General features: G+C 36.7%; 2 protein-coding genes, 1 long non-coding RNA gene and 1 other non-coding gene across 5 annotated transcripts; 3 read left to right on the top strand and 1 right to left on the bottom strand.

The window, feature by feature from the left end:
• The first annotated feature begins 606 nt into the window (after nt 1–606).
• On the top strand, nt 607–7,868 carry LOC103990967 (protein LOL3). Of its 2 annotated transcripts, none has more exons than XM_018829415.2 (7): nt 607–855; nt 1,397–1,510; nt 1,941–2,054; nt 7,001–7,110; nt 7,242–7,313; nt 7,414–7,485; nt 7,563–7,868. In XM_018829415.2, exons 2-7 carry the CDS (start codon nt 1,399–1,401, stop codon nt 7,602–7,604), a joined length of 522 nt encoding a protein of 173 aa, XP_018684960.2. In that variant the 5' UTR covers nt 607–855; nt 1,397–1,398; the 3' UTR covers nt 7,605–7,868. The 2 variants fall into 2 exon arrangements, with proteins under 2 accessions (XP_018684960.2, XP_009408562.1); XM_009410287.3 differs by having other exon boundaries at nt 609–855; nt 7,239–7,313.
• A 784-nt stretch (nt 7,869–8,652) lies between these two features.
• Nucleotides 8,653–8,739, bottom strand: TRNAM-CAU (transfer RNA methionine (anticodon CAU)). Its single transcript is given in 2 exon segments — nt 8,653–8,688; nt 8,702–8,739. It is a non-coding gene; the product is annotated as a tRNA-Met (tRNA).
• Nucleotides 8,740–8,901: 162 nt separating this feature from the next.
• On the top strand, nt 8,902–9,973 carry LOC135642293 (uncharacterized). The gene is made up of 2 exons (XR_010497924.1): nt 8,902–9,327; nt 9,629–9,973. It is a non-coding gene; the product is annotated as an uncharacterized LOC135642293 (long non-coding RNA).
• A 1,495-nt stretch (nt 9,974–11,468) lies between these two features.
• LOC135642523 (uncharacterized) lies at nt 11,469–20,749 on the top strand. The gene is made up of 14 exons (XM_065158736.1): nt 11,469–11,742; nt 12,015–12,235; nt 14,017–14,191; nt 14,767–14,850; nt 14,936–15,177; nt 15,257–15,491; nt 16,048–16,127; nt 16,192–16,276; nt 18,226–18,357; nt 18,452–18,565; nt 19,166–19,213; nt 20,017–20,101; nt 20,182–20,238; nt 20,318–20,749. Exons 2-14 carry the CDS (start codon nt 12,015–12,017, stop codon nt 20,461–20,463), a joined length of 1,704 nt encoding a protein of 567 aa, XP_065014808.1. The 5' UTR covers nt 11,469–11,742; the 3' UTR covers nt 20,464–20,749.
• Nucleotides 20,750–21,078: the final 329 nt, after the last annotated feature.

Here is a 21,078-nt window from a genome sequence, read left to right as displayed (position 1 = left end):
TTATCACCTCTGCCTCTATGCATCTTTCCTTACTCTTCGTGTCCATCACTTTCACCATATGGAGCAGAAGAAGAGCAAAGGTGATCGGCATGACAAGTATGGCCTTGCGATGACAGGTAGGATATAGAAATGATAAGTGTGACAGGTAAGGAAGGGGTAAAGGTAATGGGCGTGATGGGTGGAAAAATTATTACATGAAAGTAATGAGACATCATGATAAGAGCAGGGGGCAAAGGCAATAGATGCGATGGGCAGAGAAAATATTAGACAAAGATATGGGCCTTACAGTAGAAGCAGGCAACGAGTGGATGATACTAATAGATAAAAAACAATGAAGGTAATAGTCGAGAAAGGAAAGCGTCACACACAAATGTGTGACCTAAGGAGGACAAAGGCCGGAAAGGGAATAGATGAATATTTACAAAATTACAATAAATATGTGTTATTATATGGAATAAACAAAAAATAAAGGTGCTTTCTTGCAAAAAAAAATCAGGAATATATATATATATATATATATATATATATATATATATATATATATATATATAAGAGGAAGAGAGGAAAATGAAATGACAAATTACCAAATAGCTCTCTCTCTCTCTATCGATCAAATCAAAAGAGGGACAGGAAAAAGAAATAACAAATGACCAAATCGATCGGCTCCGCGTCCGTCCCCCACGAAGAATCTCGAAGCTCCGAAGCCATTAATTAACGAAAGCCTTCCGCTCGTACCTTAATCTTGCGACCCCCGTTTCGTCTGGCGTCTCCGGAGGAGGGTTTCACCTTCTCGTTGGGATATCCCCGTGTCGAGCCCGTTCATATTTTGGCGATTCCACCCCCGATTCTTTGGAGGCAAGTCGGTCTTCCTTGGATTCGTTGTTTCTGCGAGTGTTTGGGCTGCGATATCTGAAGAATTGTGGGAGTTCCTCTGATCTGTGCCTTCCGAGGCGGTTACGATACCTGATCTTCCTTGATTGAATCGCTTGCATCTCTGGGGGAAATTTTAATTGGTTTCGGCTGCCAACGACATCGTTCTTTTCCCTTTTGATTTCAGGAAATTCGGGATGACTCGGATCGAAATGATTTCGTGATCATGGTGTTTTTTTTGATGATTGGTATTTAGGGCTTTTTCTGATGTTGTATTCTTGGATTTTGGGTTGTTATCAAGATGTTTTCTTTCCTACTGTTGCCGCGTTTAATTCCCTCTTTTGCTACTGGCAAAATCTAATTATTGTTGTGTTCTTCTATTTTGTAGCGCGAAAATTGGTCCTTTTGTTTTCGGCTTACATTGATCGCCTGTATTCAGGCAGATGAATCTGAGGATTAGATGGAGTTTTCTTGCACCATTTTACTTCTGCTCACCTATTGGTAACGTTGTTTATGATTAGTCCAGGCATGCAGGGCCAACTGGTTTGTAGTGGATGTAGGAACGTTCTTTTATATCCCAGGGGAGCCGCTAGCGTCTGTTGTGCAATATGCAGCACCATAACTACAGTCCCGCCTCCAGGTGCTTCGTCTACATCATTCCTTCTTGTCATTTAACTCTGTTGATTGCTCCACATGTGCATTTTACATGGCTTGGTATGCAAGCATCACAAACCTATATTACCAACAAAATGTAGTGGTTTACTTCTGTACCTTGAAAATATTTGAATTGTTCCTTGTGGCTGGCATAATATGGGTGCACATTGCATACCAACATATCCATAGACCGCCCTCCAAAAACCTTAGAGGCTATCCTGACCATACTTGATGTATGCTATCAAAGAAAGGATATCTAATTGAAGGAAAATAACATACATGTGATGTGATATTGGTTGTTAAATTGGTAGATATATCTTTAACTGTGCTCAGTTGTGCTTAAGGCTGTTCTCTGCTTTGGTTAAGTGGAGACATGGTGGATTTGTCTATGGAAGATTTAGTTGATCTGTGTGCAGGAATGGAGATGGCTCAGCTTATATGTGGAGGTTGTCGAACGCTATTGATGCATGTTCATGGTGCAACAACTGTTAGATGCTCCTGCTGCAACACTATCAATATCACTAGACCAGGTCTGTGCTTTTTGTTTGCTGTTAACCGATATGTAGTATTGATTAGCAATTCTGTGACTCCACAGAGCCTAGAGGTTCTTTTGTAATGATTGTGTGATACATGAAATGGAAACTTTGTCATGTTAAAGAAACTCTCCATATTCTAAGATGTGAAGAACATTTTTGACCGCATTGATTTGGGCACTCAATTTTGAATCGACGTTGAATGATGAGGGCTTGACGGCATTCCTAATTATGTAAATTCATCATTCGTCAACCCTAATTTACCCTTTAGGCGAACTTGATAGTTATTCAATGCTACCAAAGATTATATCTTATCGTCTCTAATCACGAACCAAGTACACCGATAAGCATAAAACTTATGTAGAAACAAGATTATGCCCCTGCTTGTCGTCTTGATTATCGGGTTAAATTAACATGTGTCTCACCTATACTTTTAATTTAATAATTTTGTTAAAACTTTAGTTAGGAGAATCCTAATTGAGAGGGACATTCATGTAAAATCTACTTAGTCGACCCTATTAAGAGGTGAAGAGGCCGGCTAGGGTTAGGAGGTTGTTTTTTAGAGAAGAATTAGGAATTGTAAAGGAATATGAGTCTTGAGTAGGAGTCATATTAGGAGTTGGTTAGAAATAGAAGTCTTGAGTAGGAGTCCTATTAGGAGTTGGCGTTTAGAAGCCCTATAAATAGCTATGTATTCATCAACTTTTCTCAAGCAATAGATAAATCTTTTCTGTGGCCTTTGAGTAGCAACTTGGAGGAAGAAACCACTATAGAGTTCTAAGGAGGCTGATTCCCTAAAAAGATTAACCCCAAGCTTAGAATCTGCAAGGGTTCTAACACTTTGTATCAGAGCAGCGTTCTTGGCATCTCGTTGCCCTTTCACATCCATCTATCAGCCCTCCATAGCCACCCAAAGCAATTCCTACAGTTGTTTAAAAGATCATCACCAAATTCCACTGTCATCTCCATCACCGTGGATCATCCTTTGATCTCCCCATGAATTGCAACAAGTTCTGGTTTCCTACTTTACTATTGTTGCAATTTAGTTATCTTTATTTAAAAATCTAGCCATCCATCAGCCCTCCAACTATCCTAATAGCATTTTCAATAAGTTACTCAATGTATCCTGAGAATAGTTGCTGCAACAACAACAACAACAACAACAACAACAAAGCCGTAAGTCTCAACTATTTGGGATCGACTACATGGATCTTTTGTGGTTATTAAGATCTTAATTAGCCAGAGAATAGTTGCTGCACATACGTCTTAATTGACATTGTTGCTTGGAGGGTTTGTGTTCTCTCATACAAATACACTTGTATTCAAGTCCCTTATATCTTTATTTGTCAGAACTGCAAGAGCATCATTTCCTTTCTATAACAACTCAAGCCTTTCTACTATCAATTTGACACTTTCTTCTGGCTACTTATTCAAACACTTGTTTTATTGCAGAATTTACTTTTATGGTTAAACATTTTATTCTGAATTATCTTGTGACCTCTTTCTGAAGTTATAAATTGGGTCTTGGGAAATTGTTTCTTTTGCACAAAGGAGCTATTGTTCATAATGAGCCAGACTGACAAGATATACTGAAATTCTGTTCTACAACAACAACAAATCCTTAAATCCCAATTATTTGGGGTTAGCTACATGGATCTTTTGCCATTATTAAGATCTGAAAAAAAAAGTCATATGTTTAGTTGAATTAAGAGTATTTAAATCTTTATTTATATTTTTATTAAAGTATTTTTAGTTCTTCTACCTCTCCTTTAATCACTAATAATCATTTCACCTCTTCTAACTATTGATCAGTATGTCTCTTGAGCGCATGTCCATACCATCTTAAACAATCCTCCCTCATTTTATCTTTTATCGAAGCGAAACCTAATTGTTAACTAATAAAAATATTTTTTTCTATATTTCACAGTAACTCAATAAATTCACCTCAATATTCTCATCTTAGCAATATAAATATTTTGTATATGTTGTTTCTTAATTACCCAACATTCGAATACATAATCATTGTGGTCTAACAATTGTTGTGTAAAATTTTATTTTTAGCCTCAAAATTATTTAATGATATCATGAGACTTCTGACATCCCTCGCTATTTTAACAATCAAGTTTTTACTTTATGAATAATATCTTTATCAATCTCTTCATCTTATTAAATATTTGATCCAAGATACGTAAAGCTTACTTAAAGAAACTTCTTATCTATCCAACTTATACCTATATTCTTTTTTCTTTTGCTAATATTACTAAAATTATATCTCATATATTTAGTTTTAATCCTACTTAATCTAAAACTTTTAGTTACCAAGGAAAGAATGCCCTTACAATTCAAGTTTAAAATTAATTTCATTTAAATTATCGTTAACTATGACAATATCATCAGCAATAACATGTCTATCCATTATCAATATTAAAATGTAGGGATTTAATGTGGATCATTAATGTAATCTTATGTTAATAGGAAACTCACAAGACAAACTCTTTATATTTTTAATACTAGTGGCTATATTATCATATATATCGTTAATAATATCAATATAATTAGTGCACATATCTTTCTTTTCTAAAACCTATCATAATAAATCCAAAAGAACTCTATCGTTAGCTTTTTTTAAATCAATAAGAACCACATGCAATTTTTTTCTCTATATTTTTCTTTAGTTGTCTTAATAAATAAATAGCTTGATCTTCTGGGCATCTAAAATTATTTTTTTAGTATTTAATAAATGAATGTTGTAAAAAAGAACAACTAATACCATTTATGTAAAAAAAAATGAAGGCTTATGTTAGCGTAGTCTAATTTCAGCGAGGACTTTATTGATTAAAACTTTTTTTGGCTTATTTCTTTTTCAACTATCATCCGCTACGTAAGATTTTAGTACTATCTAGAGCTGCTGCTAACCTACCTATGTAATTTGGACATTATATTGACCTTATGTTGTAGCTGGTCTTTAGTCCTTTGCATGTACCGATGGAGACAATTAGAAATGGAACAGTGAGAGACTAGAAGGGTGGGGTGATTGACTATTCACTAAGTGCGATGAAGGCTGATATCAGCCACCGTGGTTTCCCATTGCACAATTATAACTCCATATGTATAGGTTGAATTAAAAAAGAAAAGTATAGGTTGAATTATTTTCCGTTTCTCATAAATATTGCATTACTAATTTCAAAGGGTGATGACACAAGTGGTTCTTTCTTTTCTGCTTGTGATGTGTTTCAAATTTGAGGCACAAAGGTCCTATCACGAGGTCAGATCTCTGAGAGGGGGTCTTAGGTACAAAAGTGTTCAGGCTACCTTTTTTTTTCTTTATTTGTTATTAGTTCAATCTTTGTCTCTGTTATTCATCTTTGCTCTTTTCCTTCCCTTTATACTAGAAGGTCATTCTGATGCTAGGTCATGCATGCTCTACAAACTTATTGCAGATGTGTAGCTCTATCCCTTTTGTTAATAGCAATCCCCTATTCTGATCTCATTTCTGGCTTCATGTTGTAAGAACCATTATATTGCTGCTCAATCCACAATTAGCCTTCAGTTGGTCATCAATGCTATTTTTCTTCACTGTCATCTTTAGCTCTGAACGCATGATTTGGTGAAATTTCTTGTTTTAGACTGAATTTGAAAAATTAAATCTGGAAATTCTGCAATCTGGGTTCATCACATGCCTTGTTGAGATAAACTTGGGTACTTGATTATCTATATTTTGTTCCATCAAACACATATTTCAACCTGAACAACATGAAAACAGGTGCAAGAGTTCTTTTCTGGTACCTTCCCTGGTTTGATTGTATTGTTTTAGGGAATATGTCGTCGAGCTGCTGGGTGCATTATCATTGGGTTTTTTTAATATAATGTGGGCATCATTCTATCTCCCCTTTGGAGAGGCTGAGTGAGATTAGTCGTTGGTGTGAATTTGCTACTGTGAGTTTTGGTGATCTTCAGTTTCTAAATCATAGTATTGTACTACATAGCTATCAGTCATAGATTCTTTTCATGTTTTTATTGTCAAATATCTGCCCAGGAACTCTTCTTAGCTGCATCCATCTTTTCTTGCTCAGGGGTTCTTTCATGATCTTCTTCAATTGTCTTTTGTGTTTTTTACTTGCATATGTACCTGATGGGGATGCCTTTAATGTGTTGTCTTAAGATGTACTGTTATATGTGCACACCTTTAAACCTACCTTTTTTTGTGTTAAACCCTCTGAGTTAATTGTCATCAGTGCTGAAATTTCATCATCTTTGGCGTGAAAGAAGATCTAAAGATTCACTTGTAAAATTCTCAATTGATCCCTTTTTTCACAGGATACATGCAAATTATTTAAGGCTTGTTTCTTAGACAAAAATTGAAATAATTTTAGAAGCTTTTTGTTCATATTTAAACGATAAGATTTTAATAGTTGTAAAGCCCATTGGCAGTTGTTTAAGTAAAAAGTAGGTTTTTAGACTTATACAAATAGATCATAAATTTGTCGGAATTTATGTGGTAAAGGGGAATTTTGTGAGTTGTACATATACAAAAAGTTATCCTTAATTTTTTTATTAATATTTTCTTGCATGGGAAAGTTGCTTCGGTGTCATCATATATTTATACTTTACCACATTGTTGCATGACAAATGAATTTTATCCTCTTCATTTTATTCTACTCATTTATGCTGTAAAGTAATAAAAAGCCATGTAACAGATGGTTCTTAAAGCCATTCATTTTTTTGCTGTTTCATAATAATATGTACTCGAATACACTTTTAGAGTTTTGATGTTACGCCACTATTTTGCTAAGATTATGTTTCTCCATTGCTGTGCTTATTCGATATCAATGAATGTTCACCAGGTAGTCTCTGGTGGGTGAGTGTGTGTGTGTATATGCGCTTGTATAAAGAGATTTAATTGTCTTGTGTTCAATTAATTGTAGTTCCTGTGTGCACTGCAGTAAATCAGGTTGCTAACGTGAGATGTGGCCATTGTCATACAACTCTGATGTATCCTTACGGAGCACCATCTGTCAAGTGTGCCATATGTCATTATGTGACAAATGTCGGGGTAAATTTTGAGACTGTAGTTTGTTCTTGCCACCACTTTTCATAATTCACCATCTTACCGTCGAACATCTTTAAGCTCACAGTTCTTTTTCTGAAGTATTTTGGGTTTCCCTATTTACCTATTTATAGCAGATGGATGGTATGAGACTCCCGGTGTCAACCATGCATAGGCTTAATGGACCGACACCTGCGCCACCTTCAGCTGTATGCTCCCCTAATTCTCTTCCTGGAAACCAAATTGCTTTGATGGGCAACATCTATTTTGTCTTCATACACTGACTTTACTTTCCTTTCCTTTCTACAGTCTGCTTCTCAAGTGCAAAACACGACGGTTGTTGTTGAGAACCCAATGTCAGTCGATGAAAGTGGCAAACTGGTAACATTTTAGTCTTGACTGCCGTACATTCTAAAATCACAGGTCGCTGAATCAACTACAAATATACTATGGTGCAGGTTAGCAATCTTGTTGTCGGAGTGACCACTGGAAAAAAGTGACATTTGTTTCCACATATCGTCTTGGTATTTAAGATTGTAAAGTTGGAGATTGAAGTTATCGAATTTGCTGGACAACCGATGCAATGCCCCTGGCACCATATTCTTTTAATTTTGTAAATTATACGCAATATGCACTGCAAAGTTGCAACTTCTGATAGTATATACATATATAAGTTAAAAGGGGGACATGTTTATGGTTAATTACCCCCATGCTGGCTATCTTATGTATGCTTGTCTTGATGTAATGAATTAATTGTTCCTTGATTTTGTGTAAGGTTACTAGTTATGTCCATTTCATATTGACACACGGTGACACTGCAACATGTAGCTTGCAATCTTAGTTCTTTTTGTTGGATAATAGTCGTCCTCCACTTGCCATTACAATGTAATCTTCCAACAGAAATGTCCACAGATGGATGCTATTATGTCAACAAGAGTCGTGCATGATTAAATACCTGATAGTTGGTTGCCACACAGAAAGCTTTTGAATGTCAAACTGTGAGGCTTACCTGATACGGACGGATAGTTCATCAATCGTTATACATGATTGCGTGCTTGATAGTTCCATTAAATAATAAAGCTTTCTTTATGTGAGCTGTCCAGTTGTACATCTTCTGAATGGTTTTGGCATAATGTTTCTTCTTAACCACTTGGCAGCCCTTCTCTTCCTACGCTTGTCCCCCCCACCCAACCCAAAACTCTCATGTTGTTGTTTCATGAGATTGATGGAGTGACGTATTCTATTTTCCTGTTTTCTAGAATGTTCAAGATTCTAATCACAATGAGAATTTGATTTCAGGATCTTATGACCATAAATAGTTGGTTGTTTATGTATATCATCAGACTTCCACGAAGAATTTTATCTCCATTATCATGTTCATTTTTTTGCTATAAATTTAAAATCCCCATATAAACAAACTAATTTAGTTAGCAAAACCAAAACACCCAAATCCAAAAAAGCGAAGTCCTTTTTCTTAAAATATATTTGTTTTTTTTTTTATCATATATTAATCATAAATAAATTGAAAAACAAATAGAAAAAAGAAGCTGGGGTGAGAGAGGCTCGAACTCTCGACCTCAGGATTCCTCACTGAAGCTATGAGACCTACGCGCTAGCCAACTGCGCCACCACCCCATGCATGCTAATGATAGAAGATTCAACTAATGTAGTTTACTCTGTACCTCATAACAATTTATGAGTCTGTATCTTTGATATTACTGTCTTCCTACATATCGGCTTCGTCGTGTGGCACACAGTCCAACATATTATGACTTGCACTGCTGGACGATGGATCGATCTTATTTGTCGTGATGAGATATTTAACTCATTGAGTCTGAATGTAATCTTACATTGTTCTACAAGGGTCGATCTACAAAAGCTCTGCCGTCTCCAATTCCTCCAGTTTTCTCGGTCAAATCTTTCGATGTTTTACCTCACGACCAACCACTTGCTAGCACCACATGGTTTCCAGGATCTGTGATTTGAGCTCATCTCTCTCTCTCTCTCTCTCTCTCTCTCTTTCTACATATAAATATAGATCGTATGGATGTAAGATTCTCCACTACTCCTTCCTTTGATCCCTCCTCACCCTCTCCCTCGCTTCATATCCATCACAACATCCAAGAGACGATGGCCCAAGCAGTAAGAGGACAAGACGATGCAGAATTTGGACAAGCTCAGCTCATCCGGGAAGCAACCACTCAGAACGTGAACCCACAACAGGTTTTCGTTTTTTTCCGCAAGTCGTGTTCTTGCTTATGCTGCACTTCCTTGAGGTTTCATGTTTGTATTGGAAGAGTTCGTTCGTTCGTTCGTTCGTTTCGTCGCAATGTGGTAATACAATTGGGCAATACAAGTGCATTTTGATGATTGCTAGAGTCAGCAAGAACTTGGAACACTATTGCCACAGTTGGGCGATGGTCTGCCGACGAGCTGTCTTTAACGAAGGAAAGCAGTGAGACAGCGTAGATTGTGCTTACTTCTTGTTGTTCCTTCTCTCCTTACATGTAAATGATCGTTGCAGGTGCTCGGCCATGCAACCACCCATGATCAGCTGTGTGATGCCATGCATGAGAATCTGCTGAACACTGAGACTGAATCGAAGACGGGGAGGACGATCTCTGACCTGTCTCTGCAAGCGAGGGGAAGGTCTCTGAGCACCCCAAGTTCTGCCAAATTCTGAGACATCCCAATCCCATCCATGACAGATCGATCCAGGACTCGCAGCCGGCGTGCAGGAGATGATGCTACCTTAGCAGTATAAACCTACCGACAAATGTTTTGTAATCTACCTTCGATCTTGCATTGTCACATTGTGCTCTCGACTGTTGTCATGATCATCATGAGATAAAATCAATCTGTTTTTGCAGTTCATAAGTGACAGAATAATAAACACGATGTTTGTCATCCAAGACAAGAGCACTCGAATTGAATTTGCATCCATCCATCAGCATGGGATTGACTTTGCTGCAACTCCATGAATAGCATTGGGTTTCTCCAACCATGATGAAGAGACTTGCTGATCGACGAGGCATCAGCTCATCCTTTCATTTAATAATCCAGTCCTTCTTCTCCTTCCCACACAAGAAAACCCCTTTGTGAGACAAAGATGTGAAGCATCATCAGACCTGAAGAACATGCAACTCATGGTTTCCAGCATGAAAATAAATATCAAAAATCAAAACCACATGAGACAGCTCAAGGAGGCATTATAGATAAGACTCCATCCAATCTGTCAAGATTCCAATCCTCCTCTCAAGTCAGTTCTAATATGACTGGAATTATTGGATCAACTTCACATGAAATTTAGGAGCATTGCAAACTCTTTTTCTCTCACTCTCTCTCTCTTTCTCTCGACAGTCTTTGTTGCGTGTTTGCTTCCAATCCGCCTTTATTCGGAAATTGACAGAGACAAGAAATGCTATCACATCAGCACATACCATTTTGTCCTTACATTTATATATATATATATTTAATTTCTTATGTTATACATTCCTTTTATTTATTTATACTCATCAAAAAAATTAGGTTGACTTAATAACAGATCATATTAAAAATATATAGATAAAGTTGCATATAAGAGTTAAATTTAAAGTAAGTGAAAAAAGTGAGATTTGAGCTCAGGAGATTAAGATGTCAATTAAGTTCAAAATATACTTTATTGAATGAATATAAATATAATTTTAAACTAATTTCTTATGCTCATAAGACCAGACCATAAGAGAAGCCCACAAAGGCACCCAGATGATCTCGTCCGTTAACTCATCGATCTCAATGACTATGATGCGGACACAACACCCCCGCGTGGCCGCCAATGCTCGAGCTGATCGGGGGTGTGTTTTAGGGTATTCATTTGAACGGCAGTCGCTCCTCCGAAACGAGCCGCGTGTGGGGACAACCTGTCAGGCGAAAGCGCGTGTCGTACCGATGGGTACTCTTTTGGGTCCGGTGTTTTGGGTCTCCGACGCGAAACGCGTTGCTTGGCCGTGAGGGTATCCCCGTGAGTGAGAAGTTAAAAAGGGCTCTTTTGCACATACATCCCTCTGCAGACACATAATTTTTATAGTAATAATATTTTGTTTATCTATTAAATGAATTCAATAGTTAATCGAAGCACAAAACCACGAAAAAAAAATTCTATAATAGTGGATGGATGAAATGAGAGATTTTTTTTTTAAACATAATTTATATGTGATTATAATTAAATGTTTGATTTTATAGAGTAACCATGAAAATAAATACATGGAAGGGGTGTATGTGCAAAAAGAGCCATGACATATCGTCTTTTTCCTTTGTGTTTTTACCGTTGCCATTTTAATGGGCTTATTCTTGATTTGATCGCGTGGTGGGAGGAAGGTGCAGGGCAAGCGGTCGAAGCCTCGTGGGTAGTGGTGGTGGTCGCGGAGTGCCAAAGCGACGCTGGTGCCGATCGAATCAGCGCGCTGTGAAAGGAAAGGGAAGAATTCAGTCTATCGACGATCTTGAGATCCAGGTAGGGAGTTGTTCGCCCACTGGAACGCTCCGATTTGGTGTTTTCTTGGTCGAGCACGGTCAGCTGCTGTAGTAACTCCACCAGCTCTACGGATCTTGGCATTTTATAGGCTCAAATTGGTCTCCCGGAAGAGGAATCTTCAAGTGGTAAGATTTTGAGTGGGTTTTGAGTGAGATTTTGCTGTTTCTTGTTTGAAATCAGGTGTGCGTATAGGTTTAGATGCGAACAAATATCGTCTTTATTGGGAATTTTAGAGCGCATGTTCGGTGCTCTGAGGTTCTTTGTTCCGTTCAAGGAGTTGCCGTATTTGGTGCCCATACTATGTCCTGTTTGGTATAGATTGGGATGTCTAGATTAGAATCACTGTATCTCTGGTTTATGATTTTGATCTTTGGAAATGTTCTGGTTGTGATCGAAGATGGATTCCGCGAGAAGCTGGTTTCATAAATTGCAACCTCGAGGGGAGAAAGTCAAGCCTGGACCGGCGAAGAAGGAAGCAGGAAGCGTGAAGGATATGCAGAAGCCACCAATTGATGAGGCACCTTCGAACATCACGAAGCAGAAGGTTGCCGCCGCGAAGCAGTACATCGAAAACCATTACAAGGCCCAGATGAAGTCATTACAAGATCGAAAAGAGAGGTGATTCTTTCTGATGTATACTTCTCTTTTTGACCTTCTTCTGAAGGGTTTCTACTTTCTAGGTTTTGGGTTATGGCATCGGAAATCTTTATTCTAAGAAAAGATGAAGGCTCAAACCACTGATCTCTGTGTTTGACTAAACTGCTATGTTGCCTCTCTGTGGAACCCGTTAGAGTCGATGCATAATTTTGTTAATGCACTTGTTTCAGCGAATTGTATGATGTGAACCATTCATTCTCTTGGACGTCTCAGAGAACTCCACTAGTAGAAACCTTTCCTTGTTTACATGCACCATTCATCAGATAAGAGTTGATCTTGAAACCACATATAAACTGAAGCTATTTGTCACTTTTCACAATCCATATGGTCTGTCAAATTTGCTGTTGACTAGTAGTTGGCTTTCAACCATCTAGCTTGCATCTTCATGTCTATCAAATGTGTTATTCATCAGCTGGAAAGAACTATCACCCTGTTAGCATCAAGGAAAGTTTTTCTTTTGATGGCACAGATATTGTTTTCACTTAAGTCTATAAAATTAGATATATTTCCAGTACAAATCAATTGGTAATGCTTTCATTTGCCTCATTGCCTTCATTGTGTTATTGACTCTTCTCTGTCAATTGTGTCATAATTGTTTCCTCATTTCTACTTACACCTTCTGACAATACTTTTGTGTCTTTCCCTTTACCTTGATTTTCTGACTTGAATTTCTTTTTTCACAAGCTGTAAGGTTGTGAGTATTTGGGTCAGTGACATGGATATTCTCCAACCATTGGTCTTGTTGAGAGCAACACTAGACAAATTCAGAGTCATATTTTTTCTCTTTCTATTGTTTCTAATAAGGTTTTCTTTGTCCTGTACTGGTCTTCTAGTACTATTGACTCACCCCGTTCAGTTGGTGCTCTACAGGTCTCCTTTGACGTTGTATTATTTATTAGTACTAAGTCATATGCATGATAAGCATTACATGCAATACTGTCTCCTTGGAATATCAGAAATATAGTTTTGAAGTAAAGAGATATCTTTTGGTTGATATATTCCTAAGGCACATCTGCATTAAGTTCATTTGTTTATTTTGCTCAAGTACTTTGGTTTCAAGAGTTCTTTATACATGTCATAAACAGTTTCAGGTTTAGACAGACTTCTATCTGAGTATTGCCTTCTAGCCTCTTAATATGTAGTCTTCAACTAAATATTAGCATCAGTATTTTTTTTCCTGACTATACACATCTATTTTAATGTGTAAGAAAAATTTTACCCTTGATATTGTTGCTCTTTTCCTTGGCCTATATTCCTCACCTCACCACCTTTATTTATATATTGGTCATGTCAATATGTGGGCTCAAACTACATATTGATAACCATTAGATTGTCTAAATTCTTTGACTTGCCAAATATTGAAAGAATGGCCTGCAAAGGACTTTTGCAATGTTCTAGTTCATATACCTTTCCCTTCATAATTTTACCTGTTTTTTCAGTTCCTTGTAATTATCTTTCATGACCTTTTTTTGGAAGATCAAGTGAGGTTCAATTGGTAGCCAATTGCTTTTATTGCTTCTCATTATTAATCATTACCTTTCTTATTTCTCACATATGACCGGTGCCTTACATTCTTCCTTGCAATGGTTTTTGGATTGCATTTGACACTATGACATTGTTATTTGTGCCTCTTATTCTAAGACTGGTTTTCATTTCTAAATGCTTAGTTTTTTTAATGGATTGGTGGAGTAAACACTTTTCACTTAAACATTTGTTTTTGTTTCAATGGATGCTAATTTCAGGCGCTGGATGTTGGAGAGGAAGCTTGCTGATGCAGAAGTTTCTGAGGAAGAGCAGAACAATATTCTGAAGAATTTAGAAAAGAAAGAGACAGAATACATGCGTCGTCAAAGGCATAAAATGGGAGTAGATGACTTTGAACTTCTGACCATCATTGGAAGGGGGGCCTTCGGAGAGGTTATTTTATGCTTAAGTTCCCGCATTCTCAGTTACATAGTGTGTCATTGAATTTGTTGGGGCGAAAATTTTATCTTCGACATCATGAGACACTTGTCCGTTTTCTATTGCATAATATATAGATATACTGAATTACTGATTACGACTAATATCTAAATCAAAATTTTAGGGAACTGGAAAAGATTGTTGTTAATATTTTACGCCTTAATCTGCTGCAAAGGTTGTTCAGTCTGCTAGAAGAGTTTGTTTGGTCTGCCCTTCCTTCTAAACTGACTTAATCTACATGGTTTTTAATTGTAAAGTGGCTGTATGTTTGCCATTTAGTGCAAGCTTCTGATCTTTGAAGAGCTTGCTTTTATTTTTGGATGCAAGGTCAATTTTCCTAATGCTGTTGTTTTTCCTTTCTCCTTTCTCTTGGAACTAGCCTTCAAATTTCTTATTTGGATGTTCCTTGTGAGTTTTAATTGGATTGTTGGATAGCATACTTTTATTATGCTTTTGGCTTGATGATCAAAACTTAGCTACCACTGATTGCCCAACTGGACGATTGATCTGGCTTCATCATAATTATGCAGGTGAGGATTTGTAAAGAGAAAACTACTGGGCATGTCTATGCAATGAAAAAGCTTAAAAAATCTGAAATGCTTCGCAGGGGTCAGGTATAGTTTTATACTTCTATTGTCATTTGCCCATAACTTACATAAATTTTTACAATCCATCGACCTACTTCTGCATGCTTTGTAGGTGGAGCATGTGAAAGCTGAAAGAAACCTACTTGCAGAGGTGGATAGTGCCTACATAGTCAAACTCTTATTTTCTTTTCAAGATGAAGAGTATTTATATCTCATCATGGAGTATCTTCCTGGCGGTGACATGATGACTTTACTTATGCGTAAGGATACATTGACAGAGGATGAGGCCAGATTTTATGTTGCAGAAACAGTATTAGCAATTGAATCTATTCATAAACATAATTACATTCACAGGTATGCCTCTTCCAATGCTTATACTTTTCTCTCTTCTTGAACAACACTGGTTTAATTAACCTTGGTAGTATCTTTCCAGGGACATTAAACCAGACAATTTATTGTTAGACCGACATGGTCACATGAAGCTCTCAGATTTTGGCTTGTGCAAACCTCTGGATAGTAGTAGTTTTCCAAATCTCAATGAGCCTGAACATGCAATGGGAAGAAATATCAGGCCTACTCTGGATGATAAGCGATTTAATGTCGCTCCTGCTCCTAGGCGTACTCAACAGGAACAATTACAACACTGGCAAAAGAACAGACGGATGCTGGTAAAATTCAAAATTTTTTTTACTTTAGATTGGCTGGTTGCATTTTACTTTAGAATTTGTGATTGTTGTTCACTGTAGAATTTTGCTTAATGCTTTTAGATGGACCTTTTAAGTTTTAACTATTCAATTTGAGATTATATGACTTCTTTATTTACTTGAACAATTATAATAAGCATTCTGAGAAAGCAAATTACTGCACAGACGGTCCTGTGAATGTTCATTAAGCATAAACAAGAAAGCCCTATTCCTTTTTGGGTTAGCTTGAATATTTTATGGTGATAATAGTTGATGACTAAAATTAGAGGTATGTCATGCCACTAGTACAAATACTTGCCTCACCAACATGAATACTCTATTTTCATTTTATTTCTACCTCATAATTTGAAGTTTAGAACTTAACCTCTTACTTCTTTATAGCTAGTTACTAAATTGCCACTTTATGTTTCTCATCCAAAATCCATGGCAATTTATGTTTCCATGCTTAGAGGAGATATTTTAGCATCTTTTTTTATGCTAGCATTTTCTCATTTTGTTGTATGATCTTTTCTGAATACAGGCTTACTCAACTGTTGGCACACCTGATTACATTGCTCCAGAAGTTCTGTTAAAGAAAGGATATGGAGTGGAATGTGACTGGTTGGTTCTCCTATTTTCTGTTTGGAAAATATATGTAAATGTCCTGACAGCATGTTATTTTTAGGTGGTCGCTTGGAGCAATTATGTATGAAATGCTTGTAGGTTACCCGCCATTCTATTCTGAAGATCCAATGTCGACATGTAGAAAGGTCTGTTGTTTTGTCACAAACATTTTCACTTTTTTTTCCCAATTTGAAATCGAGGATTTGATTCTGGATAAGTGGTTAACTCGCTTTTTGTCTGATAGATTATGACTCTGGTCGTGATGCCCCTTGAACTTTACTTAGTTAAGTTAGATTTAGAGGAAAAAAAGAAGAACAATAAGCATAATACAGTCTCTCTGACTTGAGCTTTTATTCTGAGATGGGCATCTATAATTTCTTTTTCTGAATCCAGCTTGTACTTCAATATTATACTCACGCCTCCATGATATATCATTTGTCATTATAACACAGATCTTTCTAAGTTGCCCAGGATTGCTGTTAGAGCATACTTAAAACATCCACAGTTCACCCTTTGAAATCAGCCTTGGTGGGTCGGATGGACCTGAATTACTTGTTGAAATGGCTATTGTTTTTCTTTTCAAATAATTTGAATCACTTGTAGTAACGAGCTGTTATCTAGGTTCTTGAATTTAATATGTATTTCAGTTCTTTGCTTCCATTGTACTGGGTCAATAGCTTGGTTCATCTTACCGGTTTGTATTGGTGTACCGACCAGCTATCAGTATCATACGTACCTAGCCATACCGACCTGTACCGAGTGTATCGATGTGGTACGGTGGGATGTACCAATGTACCACCCATATCGGTCTCCTATTGGACTAGTACGTACCGCCCATACCGAGTGGTGCATCTCGATACGACGAACCTCGGTCAATAGTAATAAATTACCTTTAGTGCGCCTTCACTATTGCTATAAAGGGCTAATTACAGATTATCCCTTGTAATTAGCTATGTTTAGCATTCCGGTCCCTACATTTTTAAAAATTACATTTAGTTTCCTATACTTACGAAAGTGAAATTTTGAGATCTCTATACAAAGTTAAAAATCAAGAAAGAGAGAAGGGCTTTGTTGGAGCAACGGGTTAAATATTTCACTTTCGTAAGTAAAGGGATCTCAATATAACTTTTGAAAGTATAGGGATCGAGATGCTAAAGGTAGCTAACTACAGGGGGTAATATGTAATTAGCCCTGCGATAGATTCCTGTCCTGTCTCACCTGCATATGACTAGAATGTTGTTGCAATTAACTTATCGATATATGCTTCCACTCATCATGCAGAGAGCAAGATATTATCTTCACGGTGCCATCCTAATTCATCATGCAGGGGCCAGGAGTCCAATTCTTTTGGCTTCATCCTTGATATGGAGTCGCTGACATTAACAAATTTGTCTTTCTCCTTCTACCATATCATTAAAAACTCATATCAACTATAGTTTCGGCGAACTTTGCTCAAGCAACCAACCCTATTAAGTGCAATTTGCTCTAGTCCCCACATTTATGTTAATTATATACAAGATTAGATCTGATCAGAATGGTGTCTGCAGTATGATACCTTCAGAGATCTTTTGGGCTGTCACCACCTCTATTAAAATTGAACATTAAATTTGGTGAAATTTGATCCTCTAACAAGAACATTGGAACTGCTATGCTTGCTTAATCCTTTGGTTGGTCAAAGACATTTAGGGCAATGGCTTTTGCACCTTACCAGCAATTACATAAGATACTTGGAAATTTTACAGCAGGAACTCCCATTTTGTGGCATGGACTGTTTTGGCACAGTATGTGTCATGCTAGGCCTGTTGGCCTGCCCCCTGTGTGGGTCAAGACATGCCAAAAATTGGCATGGCCATGTCTCAGCATTGTTGGCATGGCTCACTGTAGCTCGACAGGTTTCAGCACTGATAGGCATGTGCCAGTTTGTGCCACAACAATCCCTTGCTCTGATTTAACAGACCTAGAGCTTTTCTTTTGGCAAACTGCATATGGGAATTTAGTCTTGATCTAGAAGGACTTTCGAAGTTTCAATAACTGGCTAAAGTGTTAGTACTGTTTTAATATGTTAACATTGATTTGCTTTTCTCCTATTTTGCAGATTGTAAACTGGAGAAACCACTTAAAGTTCCCTGAAGAGGCTAAGCTTTCATCTGAAGCTAAAGATCTTATTAGCAGACTTCTATGCAATGTAGAACATAGACTTGGGACAAAAGGTGCTCATGAAATAAAGGTCTGTACTTTTGAAGGTATCTTTGATGGCCAGTTTATACCGATTCTGTCCAAAGTTATTATTAATTTATTATTGCCATTGTGGTCCATTTCAGGCGCATGTATGGTTTAGAGGTATCCAGTGGGAAAGTCTATACGAGATGGATGCTGCTTTCAAACCAGAGGTCAACGACGAGTTGGATACTCAAAACTTTGAGAAATTTGAGGAGGTATACTGATTTGAGAATTCTTGGATCTATACAGTGTTAATTTGTTAGCAACGAGAAATGTTATTTTGTGAATAAACATACATTGAAACCAGTTATGTTTTAATGGCTTCACCTGTTTTATTGATGTGTGGTGCAATCTGTTGCATCTCTTCTTGTTCCTGTTACTTTGACTTGGGACTGCATTTGTGTTGTTGTCTCTTTGCTCTGTCACTACTCTAGTCCTACTTACCATGTAGAACCTACATGAAACTTGTGCCACAGTATTAACATGTAAATAAAGTATATTTTTGAACTTTACCATTTTATTCTTTTCTAGGTTCTGTATAATTGGATGTTGTAAGTTGTGTAAGATGGTAATGAAGGAGATGATTTCTGTGCATGACAATATATATGTTTTTCAGCAGATGGATTTTCTTAGAATGTATTGGATACAAGACTCTTCGTGTGATTTTTCTATTTGTATTAGGAAGCACTTGCCGACTTAAATGGATTTTTGAAGATTACTTTCATAATAAAGGGAAAATATTATCATCAATTTTCGAAGTATATTTTCATGCCTATTCTTTCGCGAAACTTCAATTGACTTGCATTATGATGCAGACCTCTGCTCCAGTCGAGACTTCTTCAAAGTCTGGCCCATGGAGGAAGGTATGTTTTTGCTTTGTTGTCTCCTATAAAATATATATTTTCTGATATGATAATGATTATGCTTTACAGGAGATTGTTAAGTGTCTTGCTCTTATATGTTAATGTGTGAGGTATAATTTTTAAGTTGATTCCATATGGTTATGTACCTGTTCAAGTTGAAGTTTTGCTGATTATGGAATTCATTAGTGTTGATATGGATCTCCACTGGAATCATTATGATTCATGATTGACACTTAGTGTTCTATTGCATACATGGTTTTGTCTCTTGGCATTTGTATGCAGTTATTCTTGTAGCTACTAAACAATCAGTGTCTTGTGATTGACTTGTCTAAAAGAAATCTATCAATTGCCATATGAATTCAGGATTTATTGGTTTCACTTTTGACTGTAAAGGTTTTTCTTTTATTAACGATAGAATCTTTGGTCAGTTTGGTTTATGATGCAGTGCATTATTTGTATTAGGACCTATGTGCAGATAGAAAGATGGGAAAGTAAAAAAATCTTGAAATGAACAATCTAGCCTTTGATGTGGAAAATGTACATGGTGTTGTCAGTTGTAAGGTAAAGATCTTTCATAATATATTGAATACCCAATAATTAATGTAGCTCAACACTCCTAAAGCTGTTTCCCTGTAATGCTTTAGCTTTTTGTTTGAACAGAAGTTATTGCTCTTTACTTGGCTGCAATTGGTAATCTTGCTCAGAATATCAAAAAAATTAATTTAAAATTTAAGTCAGATTATATATTTTAATTGCAATTATGTATGTTTAAATGTTAATTGTTTTCCTTTTTCATATTACAGATGCTTCCATCTAAGGATGTAAACTTTGTGGGCTATACATACAAAAATTTTGAAATTGTAAACGACCATGAAGTTCCAGGGATTGGTTGTTCTCTCTCTTCAACTTTCTTGAGTTACTGTCTTGTCAATTCTCTTACAGTTTTATTATGCATCATTTATATACAGCTGAACTGAAGAAAAAGAGTAACAAGCCAAAGAGGCCAACCATCAAATCATTGTTTGGTAATGACCTTTCTTACCTTTTCTAATTTAAGTTGGGTTATATCATCACAATCATTACTCTGCTCATCTGGTCATGCAGACATGGATATATCTCCGGCAAGTCAGCCTATCCAAGGAAGTTTTCTCAAACTATTGCCTACGCAGATGGAGATGCCCGAAAGCCTAGAATCATCCCCTCACTCCAGCAGTTCTTCACTGGATCAACCTCAATTTCGAAATCGATAATGCTAAGAGCTCTGCAAGCTACTTGTTAATATCCAAAACAACTAATTTTTGCAACTTCCTTTTGTCTACATATACCAAGACCTTCAGTTATCATCTTCCATCATCCTGTATAAGAAGTGGTGCCATACAGATGTTGGCTTGGTTACTTGTAAATTTGTGGTTCCAATTTCATAAAGGTTAGCTTTCAGATTTTTTTAATTTTTGTAACGATGGATTTAAGCTGACATGAGATATAGCTTTGTAATGTGAATTAACTATCGAGAACAGATGGTTACTCTTTTTCTCATTTGTGCAATATCACATGCTTTTTTGTATTAATTTTCAGATTGTGCAAATAGCAACTTATGGAGGGCTATAGATACATTCATTCATTGCATAATAAAAATCATTTCTATGTGAGGTGTCGTTATTTAGGTTTCTTGTTTGGCTCATTAGCTATAGTCAGTGTGCTCTTTATCAGTCTATTCTTAGTAGATATCTCTGTTTAAGGGTCAAGTTGAAGCAAATGATCCATCAAATGCCACCATTTCAATTTTGCTTTGTGTGTGTGTGTTGCCTAATAAAATCAAATTTTCCAAATAAAGATGTCATAATTTGTAAGTATTAAGCTTCATA

Source organism: Musa acuminata, chromosome BXJ3-7, assembly GCF_036884655.1.
Source record: "Musa acuminata AAA Group cultivar baxijiao chromosome BXJ3-7, Cavendish_Baxijiao_AAA, whole genome shotgun sequence".
In the NCBI taxonomy this organism is placed as follows: Eukaryota; Viridiplantae; Streptophyta; class Magnoliopsida; order Zingiberales; family Musaceae; genus Musa; species Musa acuminata.
The sequence above is the reverse complement of the archived record's forward strand: the minus strand, read 5'-3'. Positions and strand labels throughout refer to the sequence as shown.